General features: G+C 37.7%; 1 protein-coding gene across 3 annotated transcripts in view; it reads left to right on the plus strand.

Annotated features, from left to right (window-relative positions):
- Nucleotides 1-2070: 2070 nt before the first annotated feature.
- LOC134797396 (pyrokinin-1 receptor-like) overlaps nt 2071-16126 on the plus strand; it is a 59277-nt gene continuing 45221 nt past the window's right edge. Inside the window, exons 1-3 of one of the 3 annotated variants that reach the window (XM_063769637.1) lie at nt 2071-2965; nt 4787-5007; nt 15904-16012. In XM_063769637.1, the coding sequence (XP_063625707.1) occupies nt 2182-2965; nt 4787-5007; nt 15904-16012 (1114 nt within the window). In that variant the 5' untranslated portion in view covers nt 2071-2181. Of the gene's footprint in view, nt 2966-4786; nt 5008-15889; nt 16013-16126 lie in introns of all 3 variants that reach the window. The other 2 variants (XM_063769622.1, XM_063769629.1) reach the window with 2 other exon arrangements.

Below are 16126 nucleotides of genomic sequence, written 5' to 3' on the forward strand. Positions count from 1 at the left end.
TTGCCCTCGACTTCGTCAGTAGTTTCAAGTATTCAATCTTCGTTTTGTTGATTCCCCATATAAACTTCGACCCTCCTTTTCACCCCCTTAATGGGTGATTTCTTGAATGAAAACTACTCTTTGTCCTTCCCGCACCAGCGCCGGTGCTACGCCGCGTGGGCGGGACAGTTCCTATTGACAAACTTTGTTGTGCAGTTGTTGTTAAGTCCCCATACAAAATGTCACCCCTTTAAGGGATGATTTCTGGGATAAAAACTATCCTATGTTCTTCCTCGGGACTCAAACAATTTTTATACCAAATTTCATCTAAATCGGTTCAGCGGTTTAAGCTTGAAGAGGTAACAGGCAGACAGACTTCCTTTTATAATATTAGTACGGATAGTATGGAAGTATGGATAAGGGCACAACTCTTTCAGAAGGACTCTTTCAGAAATAATTAATTTATTTAGTTGTTTCATTCAACATTCTATGTAGGTAAGTAGGTACACCTATTTTTTGTACATCCTCTTAATTATGTGCTCAGTTATGCACGTCGTTCGTAATATACACAGGGAGGCTAAAAAATAACTGCATTCCCATTGCCAGGGAGGTTTTGGGATTAACATACTGAACAAATTTACTATGGGACTAACCCCGAAAAAATTTGGCTGTTTCATACATTTTGGCTGGTCCATTCTCTATGGGACTTGCAATTTTTGCAATTTCGGGTTTGGTCCCATAGTAAAAGTTGCTCAGTATACTCCCAAAACCTCCCTGGCAACAGGAATGCAGTTATTTTTTAGCCAACCTGTAGATAATTGATAATATGCGATGTCAACAATGCGATACCATCTAGACACCGACGAGGAACGGTACATTGTATGCTGACTAGTGAAATACGTATGTTGTATATGTCAGCAGTTGACGGAGTAATGCAGCTTAGTCTATTATAAGCACTTAAAATGCAGCGTAAGTTAATGGCCAACGATATAATAGTCGCTAATATGACCGCCTTAGTCGAAAGACCTTGCTTGTCATTTTCTTGCACTGCAATTGCATTGTAGGTATGTTATCAATGTAATAATGCTAATACTAGTTGAACATACATACCTATAAAAAATATTTAGTCTGGCGACTTGGTTCGCGTAGAGGTTGTTGAATTACCCAACCTCTCCTCCGGCCGTCCCATCTCTCCCGTAGGTACTTCACGGCGCGATTCGGGAAATGAATTAGAGATTAACTAGATACGATATAGTAAAGATATCTTTACTATCTGCCCGATTCGAACTTTAAGATACGTCAATTAATAGATCTAGAAACGATATGAATTAGATGTATCAGTGTCAAAGTGACGTTTCTTCGAACAAAAGCGTCACTTTTGACAGTGACACATCTAATCCATATCGTTTCTAGATCTATTAATTGATGTATCTTAAAGTTCGAATCGGGCCGTATTTCATATCTAGTGAATCTCTAAATCATTTCCCGAATCGCGGCACAAGCCGCCATAAGGTACCTTTTGCCGTGGAACGTCACATATCTTTACTATATCGTATCTAGTGAATCTCTAATTCATTTCCCGATTCGAGCCGTCAAGCCTCAGGTAAATTAGCGTGTCGGAGTGTCATTCTATGGAACTTGCTAACTATGTAAACAAAAGACACTAGTAAATTCGTCATTCTTTGACAATTTCGATATGGCGGTTTGTTTACATATTAGTTAGCAAGTTCCAATGACACTTTATAAATAAAATAAGAATATGAGTAAAACGCTTTTATTATGCTTTAATAATACTTTTGTACAAATGAAAGCCAGGAAAAATAAATTTTACGTTTAGAAGTCATAAAAGCAAACGATTTTAAACGTTTAATGCAAAAAATTGTAAAAATACTAAAAATGAAGGAATGACCCTGGGTGTTGTGTGGAGGTTTCTCATCTTGAATGAATATTTACCAGTCTATGGTACTTTTTTAATAATAAATTATTGTTTTTAATGTAATTATATCATATTGATTTCACATAGAATGTAAGCACATTAGATACGAGTATAATATATATTGAATTAATAACTTATTTGTTGTTACAGGTCTGGAAACGCTTCATGGACGAAGCCATTGTGTGTGTGTGTGTGTGTGTGTATAGTGAAAGATCGATAGTGTAAACACCATTTAACGATGTGAAAGTGTGCATATATTTAATAAAATGGGCTCTTTTTTGCGTGTGAACGACACAAACTTTACCAACGAACCTGTGGACCCCGTGCTAATATTCGGGCCACAAAGGGACCCCATGTATATAGTGATACCTATAACAATAATGTACTCTCTAATATTTGTGACCGGACTTTTCGGAAATATTTTCACGTGCTTAGTGATAATCCGGAACAAAAGTATGCACACCGCAACAAACTATTATTTATTTAGTTTAGCGATATCAGATTTACTTTTGCTCATTAGTGGTATGCCTCAGGAGATGTATTCGATATGGTCGAAGTGGCCGTACGTGTTCGGGCCGGCGTTCTGCCTGATCCGGGGGCTGGCGGCGGAGACGTCGACGAACGCGAGCGTGCTGACGATCACGCTGTTCACGATCGAGCGGTACCTGGCCATCTGCCACCCGTTCGTGTCGCACAAGATGTCGAAGCTGTCGAGGGCCACGCGGCACGTGGTGGCGCTGTGGGTGGCGGCGCTCACGCTGGCGCTGCCGCAGGCGCTGCAGTTCGGCGTGCGCAGCCACCAGGGCGTCGCCATGTGCCTCCAAACCCGAGTCATCATACAGCACTCCTTCGAGATGTCAACATTCTTCTTCTTCTTTGCCCCCATGGCGCTAATAACAGTACTTTATTCTCTAATTGGAATAAGGTTAAGAAGATCCGATTTAAGTAATGATGTACCGGGGCAAAAGGAATTGAAGCTGCAAATGAGATTTACTCATAAAATACACAGGAAGCACAGCCAATCAACGAAGCGCGTCATAAAAATGCTAGGTGAGGATTTATTCAAAATATAAATTTATTCGTTAACAGTAAGTAGGTGAATTAGGTAATTATTTTAATTTATACCTAGCTAGTTACCCAACATATTTGTACCTAGTTGGTTTTCCAGTTATACTATGGTTATACTTCTGTGTATTTTCGTTTTGATATCTATTCTGTTGTTTTTAATGGCATTAATAAGTACCTATCATTTATTTTGGCATAAAATTTGTTTTCTTAAATTGTGCTAATGCTAACTATGCAAATTATATAAATAATACGAATATGTAGATACTTCTCTTTTACTTTATGACCGTTTATTGACAATGGAATGCTCCTTCAAATACAATTTCTTTTTTAAATGTTCAGGACCGGAGTGTATACCTAATGCTGTAAATCCATTAATTGTAAATCAGCATACAATTATTAGATAGGTATTGGATTTACAATTATTGGTTATTGGAAATTCAATCTATTTGCAGATCATTGAGAATCTTCTTATCCGAAGTCTGTCAGTTTGTCATAAGGAAAACGACGCGAAGTCACTTTCCATGTTGCTAGTTAGGTAATAAAAGTGGTTGATAGCGAGGAGGCTAAGCTCCTTTATGGATTACGAGTTTAATGCTCCATTAGAAATGTACCTATTGTCGTATTGTCATACCGGAAATGGAAACATATTCTTACTATGTAACAGAGCAGAAATGAAGAAAGTTCCGTTGTTTACTTAGAAAATTTCACTGGTTAGGGGTCATCCATTAATTACATCACATGAATTTCTAGGTTTTTTGACCCCTCTCCCCCCCCCCCCCTTCATTATCAAACTTGGTCACATTTGGCAAAACCCTCCCCCCCGGTGTGACGTCACATTTTTTCAACGAAATCGGCAAATCGAATTAAGTAGGTTGTAGGTACCTATTATTAATATTTTATCAAAATATTTCTGAAAAAATAAATATAAGTAATTTTATAGCCCAATACTGATAAGGAGAGAAAATTAAACAAATAAAAATGATTATGGTTCCAAAAATTTTGTTATATAACTGTACAGCAAATTAATCAATTAAAATAAGTCAAAGTGACGTCACAAAGTTTGTGACTCCCCCCTCACTCCTGTCAACCCTGTTAAACGTGTGATGTAATTAATGGATGACCCCTTAATCTGTAATCTAATATTAGCAAATATTTATAACCTCTTGAGCTCTCTGTACAATTACTTGAAAATAAATAACATATTCATAATATTTATTTTGTACTTTTGTTGATTATTGGAAGGTTTGAAATTCAAAAACAAAACAATTTAAAAGGAGTACCTTTTAAAAGTACCTATAAAATATGAAATAGGTACCTATCTTTTCAATCGTCTCTGGCATGGTTATTTCTTTTGGAAATAATGATATGTCTTCGGCCTTAGAGGATATAACCAAACGGAGTAGTCATTAACAGGCGTTCCCCTCTGTCGAAAATAGGCGGCCAATGGTCATATACATTGTATGGACTGACGTTTATCTTACATGGCTATTTTTACGTTACATTCGAGGTGCCCCTCCCCGAAAAAATCGGCAGACTGTTTTGTACCGAAAATTACAGATAAGGCGTCTTCGTAAGGTTATATCCTCTAACCCCCTTATTCATAAAACTTTACGGACCTGATTTAGTTAAATTATGTTTTATCCCTTTCTTACAAATACATAAGGCAAAATGACAGATAAAGACAAACGGTTATTAGCCAATAGAGGCTTGTAGCTGTTATGTTATGAATAAAGGGGTAATTAAGTCTTCGGCCCTAGTACGCTTTTGTTATTATACTTGCATAAATGAGTTGTCGTTTCGCAGTGGCCGTAGTAGCGGCATTCTTCATATGCTGGGCGCCGTTCCACGCGCAGAGGCTCGTGGCCATCTACGGCACGGACGAGCACCACCGGCCGCGCTCCAGCCTGCTGCTGCACGCCTACACAGTCCTCACCTACATCTCGGGGGTGTTCTACTACTTCTCCACCAGCATCAACCCCATACTTTACCACATCATGTCCAACAAGTTTCGGGAAGCTTTCAAGGTGAGTACCGACTCTTTCCCATCTATTTATGTGATATATCATCGTCGTATATCGACAAACGCCAATTGAAAAGTAAAAATATGTTAGGATGATAGATGCAATGGCATTATCATTTCCATGCATTATTTAAGTTTAGACTGACGCCCAGGGGGCCGATTTTTGAAATTCGACCGCTCGATTTCGTGCATTTTATTCAATAATATCTCCGCTACTAGGCATTTAAATTCTACTAATAAAATTGAAAACGAGTGGTCAATACCACTCGATTCCAAATTTCTATCGCTCGTATTTCAAAAATTAGCATTTCGCCGTTTTCCACCGATTTTCGAGTGACGAAATCGAGCGATCGAATTTCAAAAATCGCCCCCCAGGGGCCAATCATTTATCGACAAATCCGACTAAAAAGTAAGTAGATGCGAACTGAAATCATACATTTATATTTAAGTTATGAAGATTTTTACATGATTGGCCCAGTACGTTAACTTATTGGCATTTGTAAATACCTAGGTACTCACAACACCTATCTAACACAAGTCTAGGAAATATTTAGTTCGCATCATAGTCCCGGAGATTCTGGCCGGATTTTCTCGCAATTTCCACTTCACATCTTTTTATTTAAAAAACTCCTTACAGTATTTGTTTTTAATTTTGCCTTATATGTACTTACTTTCAACTTGGTCCAGCAATCTACCGGGCTCTTTATTTGAAACTATAAGTGCCGAGAGTTTAAAAATAGTTAAAACCTTAAGGCTTCACGGCTCTACGGCAGCAAGTTTGAATAGTTAGAGTTAGACCAAGAAAAGTCTGCAACGATTTTAATAGCATACGCAGTGCAAGTGATATTTATTTATACGTCATAATTTCAGAGAAGTTTATGTTTAAAATAACACTTGCATTGAGCGTGCTATCAAAATCGTTGCAGACTTTTGTTGGTCAACTCTAGTATCGTCAGTGCACCGTTCTTTAACAGCTTCTTTGTAAACTAAGTAGGTACTTATTGGTCTTATCACACAGGTAACAGGTATTTCTGTATATAAGTGTTTAATCAGAGAAGTAGAGGCTTTGTATCCCTTAACTTTGGACGGTTCGACAGGAGAGACGTGAACATAATTGATGTATTATGATAAGATGATAACTTGGGAACAAATCACCATTTCTCTATACCGTTATCCCTCAAAGGAGAAGCATGTGCAAGTATAGGTAGTTGCACATGCTATACGAATCCCTAAAGGGCGAGCAGTAGGCTGCTCGCCCTTTAGAGTTGGTCAAATGCACCTAGCCTATTAAATAGTGCATATACTAGTGGTCAAGACATTAGATATTATTGTGGTCGACACAATGCGAATTAAATATAACTTTATTCGTTTGTGGTGAGCGTTCTGACTGAACATCTAGCGACCTTCACCAAGGAGGAGTTTTGGCCGAAGGGCGTCAAGTTTCGGTGGTTCCGCGACCGGCTTCCTGACACGTTGCGAACTGCATGATAACTATAATGTTATTTTCTAGTGTTTAGTTTTAAAATATATTTTTATAATATGTATGCTAGTTTTTAAGGTATTTATGTATGGGCCACTAGTTGCCTGAAACAAAGATTTTTCATTAATTTATTAGCCACGTAAGCTGAAGACGCCGGCTCGATTCCAGCAGCCTCTGTCATCGGAGGGCTTAGTCACTTTTTCCTTAGTATACGACATATGTATTTCATTTCATGATGTAATATGACTCAAAATTAATATTTTAATTACTTCCGACAAAGATTACGGTAGGTAACTGCTTGCTAAATTAAAACCCAATCATGTAATTATAGTTCGTTTTGCATTAGAAAAAAGGTAAACAACTTTGACGTGTCTTTTTATTGAAAAACACTTTTGAAAAACTGATTGACTACTGAATTTTAAAAAGCGATTTTCAATTAAAAGATTTGTCAAGATCACGTAGTTTTTTCTAATGCTAAAAAAAACGAACTATACAAATGCTACAAAATTCTAATAGGAATTGAGATCTGGCCGATGGTACTTCAGTATCATGTTAATGTTACCACGTCCTAGTAATATCATTAATAAAGCAGGATATTGAATTTAAAATTTATCAAATTTGTGAAAGATGCTCAGGTCCCTTCATCAACTATGTAGAATTACGCTAGTAATATTCAAACTTATAAACTAATTTTAACCAGGCATCTTATCTAATTTTGATTATCCCCAACCAATTTAACAATCTTTCAGTAAATGTACTTAGCAAAATAGGTTAATCTCTAAATGCTGCGACCATCGAACCACGAGGAACTCTATATAAAATTCCACTTAAGCCAACTGTCGAGCAATTTTCAATTTCATATACTTATGCATTTTGATTAATCTGAACACGGGCTTTCGAACGGGTTTTTAGGGTTCCGAAGCCAAAATGGCAAAAGCGTCTGTCCGTGTGGCACAGCCATAAACTATAAATAATTTGGAACGTAGGTGTATTTTGTGAGCCGCTACTTATTGTGGTATAAAACATTTATTTACATACAATATATATACAGTGGTACTACTAAACGAAATTAATAACTAGCTTAAATCTAAAAATGTTGTTAGTTTATGTAAAAGTTAAAATGTGACGTCCCACGGTCAAAGGTACCTTATGGCGGGTATGGAGTTATGCATACCCCAGTAATCTACAATAAATAAGCTATCGATAACACAAAAGATCAACCTTCTAGGTTGCGTAGTTACAGAGATATGATTTTTTGAAAATAATGTTGTGAAATTAGCAACTTTACGATAGAGAAGTTTTAAGTTTAGCCGCCTAAAAAACTATGTTCCTGAAGTAAGTTACATAGTTGACTACAAATAATAATACCTTATATATGTGAGATTAAAAAAAAATTGCGACTTGTTCTGTAATGCAAATAGAAACTTTTGATATCGACTGATTTATGTGTATACTAGCCAATCTCTTGAAAATAAAGTTTTATTTCATTTTTACGATTGATTGCAATGAGCTCTCAAGATTTAAATTCTATCTATTAGAAAACGACACTGACAGACAGTTTAAGCAAAAAACAATACCGATTTAGAGGTGAAAATGTATTTTCTGACTTTTTCATATAAAATCACAAAATTGAATATTTTTACTTTTAATGTGACACACAATCAATTTTTCTGAGCACATATGAAAGAAATTCTGTCATTCAAATGAAATAAATCCTAAAACCCCAACTAAATACTATATTTAACCCCTTATGCCACTTTAAACTTACATAACAATAACAGTATTTGCTCCATACATTTACGAAAAGGTACCTTATGGAAATAAATCTAATAATACATCACTACAAAATATCAATCATATTACAGTTTATCTTTTATGAATAGAAAATATTAATTTACATTAAACTGCCCCAAATTTAATTAGTTCTTCGTCATAATAATCTTAAAAAAGACCAATAATTTGTATGTAATGAAAAGGTACCTTGTGATTAAGTTACATGATGAGGCATGATGATGATGGAACAGTTAGGATTTTAAACTAATAATATTTTGGGGTTAAGATGGTATAAATCGTCTATTTCTTATCAATAATATATTTCGGTTGCTATTGAAGATAAGCGGCATTGAGGTTCAATGACCTCAGATATTCCATAAGGTAATGCGTCGGGTATTGGCATTTTTCAGCAAACCAATGGCTGATTTACTGCATGCGACCAAACCAAATGAAGATTATTCTAGTTAAGAAAGACTTGACGAGAGTAACTTTGGTATAATAGCAGGCTACTTGGATTTGTGATGTCGGTCTATGTACGGTTATAATATTTGCGAGGCGCCCCAACCAGAACTGAAATTATCAAGTTAGTTTTGCAGAATGCTAATACAGTTCTCTACCAAACTTCTTTTCCCGTATTGACTAGTTTTTTTGGGAATTTTCAATCTTTTTTCCATAAGGTACCTTTTCTACTAAACTCTGAGACGACATTACTAGGCTTATAACTAACTTATAACAAAAATAAAAACAGGTAAACAAACGTTACGCATTAAGGTTTCAGATCACACAATAAAAAAAATTGAGCATTTTTTCACCTCTTTACAAAACATTTCATATCTCCGAAACTAGAAACCCTCATAAGGTACCTTTTCCCGTGGAACGTCACAAATTCACTTAAGCCTCCTTCGCCTTTGTACTAATGACGAATGTTATTTTTCCTGTTTTGTTTTGATTTTTGTACAATAAAGTCCTAACTAAGTACTACTTACAACAATTTATAAATAGTACATTGTGTATTAAGGGCGGGAAATAAGAAATTACGAACGAGTGTCAATTTTAAGCCCGACGCGAAGCGAGGGCTTAAAATGTTCACGAGTTCGGAATTTCTTTACCGCCCGTGGCACACACAATGTTTTTCATCACACTTGTAAGGAAAAAAAGGAGAATTAATAAAAACAAACTTCTGTATAAAACACTTTTCCGCCCTAGGGCGAAAATTTCAATTTCCCGCCCGCAAGCCCTACGTGTAAATAAGTGTTTTTCATCACACTTGCTCGGAAAAGATTTTTTCCGCCCTAGGGCGAAAAATTCAATTTCCCGCCCGCAAGCCCTACGTGTAAATACATCTTTTCCGAGCAAGTGTGATGAAAAACACATTTTTAGTCTTCTTATTATTTTTTATTTTGCACATCTAAAACCCCGGTGCGAGCTAGGCGTAGGATTTACTCTCCACCTGGCTACTATCGCTTTATTGGTAAGATGCACGCTATCGCTATTGAACAATTGTTATCGAAATGCACGCTACCTACTGTATAATTAACAGCTTCGGTAATTAATTAATAACAACCTTGTCCTGTATTTGTCCCGAATTAAGTAAATGGCATTGTAATTGTAGGTACTTAACTAGTTCGTAAAACAATACGCAGTTATGTGTTGTATTGGTACCTACCGATATATTCATGAGTCTCGTTTGTATTTGTAATCCATTAATTCCTTTAATAAGGAAGTTGACAATTTTATTTTAAATTGTTTTCATTTTATAGATACATACTTAGACCCGTAATTATTCAAATTTTTTTAAATTTTGTTAAATTTTAATATAAATTGAGTTTAATTAGTTACGCATTATTATTTATTTTTAATTAATTTGTTACGCGTATTTTCCCTTACAGAATATATTTTTCAGCATTCTAACATTCCCTGCTATGGTAAAAACATAACATGTTAATATATTCGCGATTCATGTGTCAACATCCCTATTGTACACAGATACTTCAATAGATATTACGTGAATGTAGGTTGAAAATGTACTTACGTTATTATAATAGGGCCAGCCAGTCGGCTATGAACTTTATTTATTATTTTAAAAGGTATTTTTTCTAATGCTTATTTAGTTTTAATTTAGTTTTTTTCCTCCTCCTACTACTTGGTTAAGAGCGCTCTTACAAGAAAAGTCGAAATAATGCAAAATTGATGATACTAGTCGACGAAATTCAGGACTTTGCGCTCATTATTAGAAACAATGAGTACTTGTTCCAGTAAAAGCGTCTTCTTATCTTTATAAATGTCGTTGTAAATATTAGAAAAAGGACTTATTAAATTAGTAATGATTTTTTTTCTGATGGTCGTTTCCGAAAAACCCCGTGAAGCACTGAATGGCGAGCTCTTATTTGGAAATGTTGAGAATTTTACTCTGCTAAACCTGGCTATTTTGTATTACTAATACCCTGTACTTTAGGCATATCAAACTATATTTTTCCTACATACCTTTGAGAAAGAGAAAATCAAAGTAAAACGAACTCGATTTTCTCTCCGAAACAAGTGTCAATTCCTACGAAAATCTACTTAATATCGAAGTCATTTTCATACTCAAGCAATCTGCAACGTTTGCTTATACTGTTGGTATACATTAGTGTTTATGAAATTCTACTATAATTTTTTGGCAATTTTTTGAAAACTACTCTATATTACCGATGACGCGCGCTGCGCCAGCTCAGTGCCGCGGCAGAGCTTGTAGAGGCAGGACGTGTGTCGGTCGGCTCCGCACATTTTCAACGGCGACGACGAGGTTTTTTATCATTGTGTGCGGCGGGCGCCGTGTAAAACGCTATACTGTGTGCGTGTAAACCGCAACGAGAGACTTTGATCCTAGCACCGTTTTTATAGTATTATAATTTATAATGGTACAGTTTAATAAACTACCGGACAGGATTAAAAATATTTGAAACGACCTGACATTCTATATGTATTTATTTGACTCAAGATAGTACTCAGGGTCTGATGATGGAGCCGGAAGGTGGGCACCGGTACCAATCAACCATGCCACTAAACCACTTTGTGTTTAGGCTCGTTTTATTCATCTCAACAAGATCTTTGACACAAGATAGTACTCAGGGTCTGATGATGGAGCCGGAAGGTGGTCACCGGTACCAATCAACCATGCAACTAAACCACTTCGTGTTTGGGCTCGTTTGATTCGGCTCAACAAGATCTTTGACTTAAGATAGTACTCAGGGTCTGATGATGGAGCCGGAAGGTGGTCACCAGTACCAATCAACAATGCAACTAAACCACTTCGTGTTTAGGCTCGTTTTATTCGTCTCAACAAGATCTTTGACTTAAGATAGTACTCAGGGTCTGATGATGGAGCCGGAAGGTGGTCACCGGTACCAATCAACCATGCAACTAAACCACTTCGTGTTTGGGCTCGTTTGATTCGTCTCAACAAGATCTTTGGCACAAGATAATACTCAGGGTCTGATGATGGAGCCGGAAGGTGGTCACCGGTACCAATCAACCATGCAACTAAACCACTTCGTGTTTAGGCTCGTTTGATTCGTCTCAACAAGATCTTTGACACAAGATAGTACTCAGGGTCTGATGATGGAGCCGGCAGGTGGTCACCGGTACCAATCAACCATGCCACTAAACCACTTCGTGTTTAGGCTCGTTTTATTCGTTTCTATAAGATCTTTGACACAAGATAGTACTCAGGGTCTGATGATGGAGCCGGAAGGTGGTCACCGGTACCAATCAACCATGCAACTAAACCACTTCGTGTTTGGGCTCGTTTGATTCGTCTCAACAAGATCTTTGGCACAAGATAATACTCAGGATCTGATGATGGAGCTGGAAGGTGGCCACGGGTACCAGTCTACCATGTAACTGAACCACTTCGTGTTTGGGCTCGTTTGATTTGTCGCAACAAGATCTTTGACACAAGTTAGTACTCAGGGTCTGATGATGGAGCTGGACTGTGGCCACGGGTACCAGTCTACCATGTAACTGAACCACTTCGTGTTTGGGCTCATTTGATTCGTCGCAATAAGATGTTTGACACAAGATACTACTCAGGGTCTGATGATGGAGCTGATGATGATAGACAGGTACCCGTCGCCACCTTCGCGCTCCATCATCAGACCCTGAGTACTACCTTGTGTCAAAGATCTTGTTGAGATGAATAAAACGTGCCTAAACACGAAATGGTTTAGTTGCATGGTTGATTGGTACCGGTGACCACCTTCCGGCTCCAACATCAGACCCTGAGTACTATCTTGTGTCAAAGATCTTGTTGAAACGAATAAAACGAGCCTAAACACGAAGTGGTTTAGTTGCATGGTTGATTGGTACCGGTGACCACCTTCCAGCTCCATCATCAGACTCTGAGTATCACCTAGTGTCAAAGATCTTGTTGAGACGAATCAAACGATCCTAAACACGATGTGGTTTAGTTGCATGGTTGATTGGTAATGGTACCTTCCAGCTCCATCATCAGACCCTGAGTACTGTCTTGTGTCAAAGATCTTGTTGAGACGAATCAAACGAGCCCAAACACGAAGTTGTTTAGTTACATGATAGACTGGTACCCGTGGCCACCTTCCAGCTCCATCATCAGACCCTGTGTATCTTCAGTGTCAAAGATCTTGTTGAGACGAATCAAACGAGCCTAATCATGTTACTACATGGTTGATTGGTATCCGTGACCACCTTAATCATCATCAGATCCTCAGTACCAGTTCGTTTTTAAACCCTCGTTGATACAAACTTTACAACCTATAGGTACCAAATGCAATGACGAAACATGTAAATGAGCGAGTAGGTACCTATAATTTCTTTCGAGTAATATACCTTCATAAGTACAAGTATGGGGCTATTCATAAATTACGTCGTTTCAAATGGGAGGAGTGGGGGGGGGGGGGGGGGGTCTGGACATCGGATGATGGTAACATGACGTAGGAGGAAACAGATTCATCCGAAGCTTGATTTTTGGATGATTTGAGGGGTGGGGGGGTCAAAAATCGTCAAAAATAGATGACGTAATTTATGAACAGCCCCTATGTACATTTGCACTGCATTTAGTATTTTCGTACTTACCAAATAACAGTTTTAGAACTTTAAAAGTTAAGTACAGTTAGTGTTGTTATGGTTGATTTCAATATGCTTCGCGAACGATCAAGAATGTTTAATCCATCATTGTAGTGCGAGTGTGGTAGAAGGGATCGGCGTACTGAGCTCGCACGGCCTGCCGCAGCGCGTAAAATACCTAAACTCGCTCAACGCCGAAATGTAATAGCGCTCTTAATAGTACATAGAGTCTGGCTAATGAAAGTGCAGAAACCTGCAGAAACGCGGCAATTTAAAAAAATCTGTAGCAGGCGGCTCTTTAATTACAAGGATTGCATACTTTTTATGATTTCTAGATTATGAAAATTATAAAAAGTATAAAAATTGTACTCAACGAGCTGCCTGCATAGACTAGGAATCCTCTAGACCGAGTTTAGAACAATTATTTCATGCAACCGATGATGCCAAAATGCGGGGGTGCGCGGGACGAGGTGAGCGAAGTCCCGTGCCGTGATTGGTCCGTTCAAACGACGAACGAGTCCACGGACGTCACACAAAGACACTTTCGACTCGAACATGGAGTAAAATTACCGTATGCGTGGCAGAGGGGGTAGCGCGACTATGCTAAGTCTGGAGGATGTTTTGTCTGTGGCTGCCTGCTACAGATTTTTTGATATTGCCGCGTTTTTCAACTTCAACTTTCATTAACCAGACTCTATATGAGTTTCATTTCTCCACTACCTAAAGGTTGTCTGGAAGAGATCGCTCTTTAGCGATAAGGCCGCCTGTTGTTTGCCTCTGTCTTCATGTATTATTTGTGTTTCCATGTATATTTATTCTGAGGTTGTGCAATTAAGAGAATTTGTGTTGTATTGTATTATTTTAAACGACATTATTTTTTATTGAATATTTCGTACTCTTTATTTAAATTTAAACGATTTCATGAAGTTAGTTTGAGAAACGCATTCTGTGTCATATCAATCACCTCCTTTTAAGGTGCCGTAGGTTCAGAAGCGGAGTTTTTGAAAAATCGTAGCGCTTGTTTAGATCATAAATAGATTAAAAAAAACTCGAACATAGGTCTAATTAAACGCACTTTAAACATTTGTAACAATTTTTACAGAAGAGCTAAAAATATAAAAAATACTTCTAAAAATGAACAATAGGTATTATGTTTGATCGAATTCGTTGATGAGTTTTATTTAAAACTAGGTATAAAATTTAAAATTCAAAACATGATAACCGTGATTCCGGGCACGCACGTGCCATCTCGCTCAAGATTACGCTCAGTGAGAGAGAGAGAGAGGGAGAGAGAAGCACCTGAACGTATGGGGCCTTAATAAGTTTTTGTTGGCTATCACTAAAAGTGCAAAACCATATTTTTTAATTAGATTTATTCTTGACAGGTGTGAATCAATTTACATAGTTTACTTACCTATAGAAAACATGCATACTTTTAGTATGCTCCAATACTTTAATAGGTAATGAACAAAAACTCCATAACGTAACGTAGAGAGATAACTAAGATTTTTTTTTCAAAACACGTCTTATTCTTATTTCAAAATACTATCGGTACCTATACTCTATGTAATTCAAACATACCTACTATACTTTAATTATTACGGATGGCAAAGCCAAAGTACACTGGGCGTCTTAATTATGTTGGCAATGAATAAGTACCTACTTCTGTCACAGAATAAATAATAGTACTACGGTACCGTACAGATATGACACTTCCTACAAAACCGAAGTTTGGCAGCGATTCAGGGACGAATTATGTTGTCCCTTTCTAATGTATGGTACTATCCCTTTCGGCTATTTAGGGTTGGAGAAATTCAAGTTATTATCTTATCTGTGGTTGTGCACGCAAAGGGACGTCAAGTTGTACCAACCCTAATAATTACTCGTAGCAATGCTGAGCCGAACCACAGTCTATAAAACAATACAGTCATTCGACGAAGCCGTCTAGAGTCTAGACAGGGCAATCGTGCGGGGTACGAGGGGTGGATCTCCCGCACTCGGGTGCATACATCGCCCTTGTTAGTAACTCGGTACTAAGTACTTACCGGGCTAGCATGTCTTATAATAAGTCAAAAGTCTTGGGCAGTTGTGTAAAAGTCTGTGACAACCCTACTGTGTTCTTGTGCGGTGTCGGCATTTACGCAAACATCAAACGCGTCGGCCCACTGTTACTTTTTACACTGTGACCGAACGGAACCAAGAATGCCCGAAACCGAACCGGAATAATGCATTGGGTGAAATTTTAATCGCGTAGTGACTTTATAGGTCATACTGGAACTATTTTTATTCCGACCTATGCCGAAATCGGGAAAAAAACTTTGGCTGTCCCGTAGAAATCAGTGGCATCATATCAGACGGAATGTATTTGACAACAGCCAATTTTTTATTCGCGGCATTGGTTGGAATAAAAGTATGTAGGTAGTTCAGTATGATCTATTAGTCACTTCGCAGAGTATGGCTGTTGGCTGGTAATAAAATTTTCATTCTAAACGTTTTTAAACCAACTAATTAAAAAAAATGTACCTAGTGAGTGAGTGAATAAATCTCGCAGGTGATTATTTTCAGAACACGGTGGTGCGGTGCTGCCGACCGGGGACGCGCGCCGTACAGCGCAGCTCCTACACAACGCTCGCTCTCGGGCGCAACCCCGCCTCCAGCAGCACTGACAACTCAGGTTTGTACCTACCTACCCTTTTTGGCAGTTTAAAGATAAAGATAAAGATAGTTTATTATTCAAGTAGGCATATTACAATGCGCTTATGAACGTCAAATAAAGCTACACCGACTC

This window comes from Cydia splendana, chromosome 1 (genome assembly GCF_910591565.1).
Source record: "Cydia splendana chromosome 1, ilCydSple1.2, whole genome shotgun sequence".
Lineage (NCBI taxonomy): Eukaryota > Metazoa > Arthropoda > Insecta > Lepidoptera > Tortricidae > Cydia > Cydia splendana.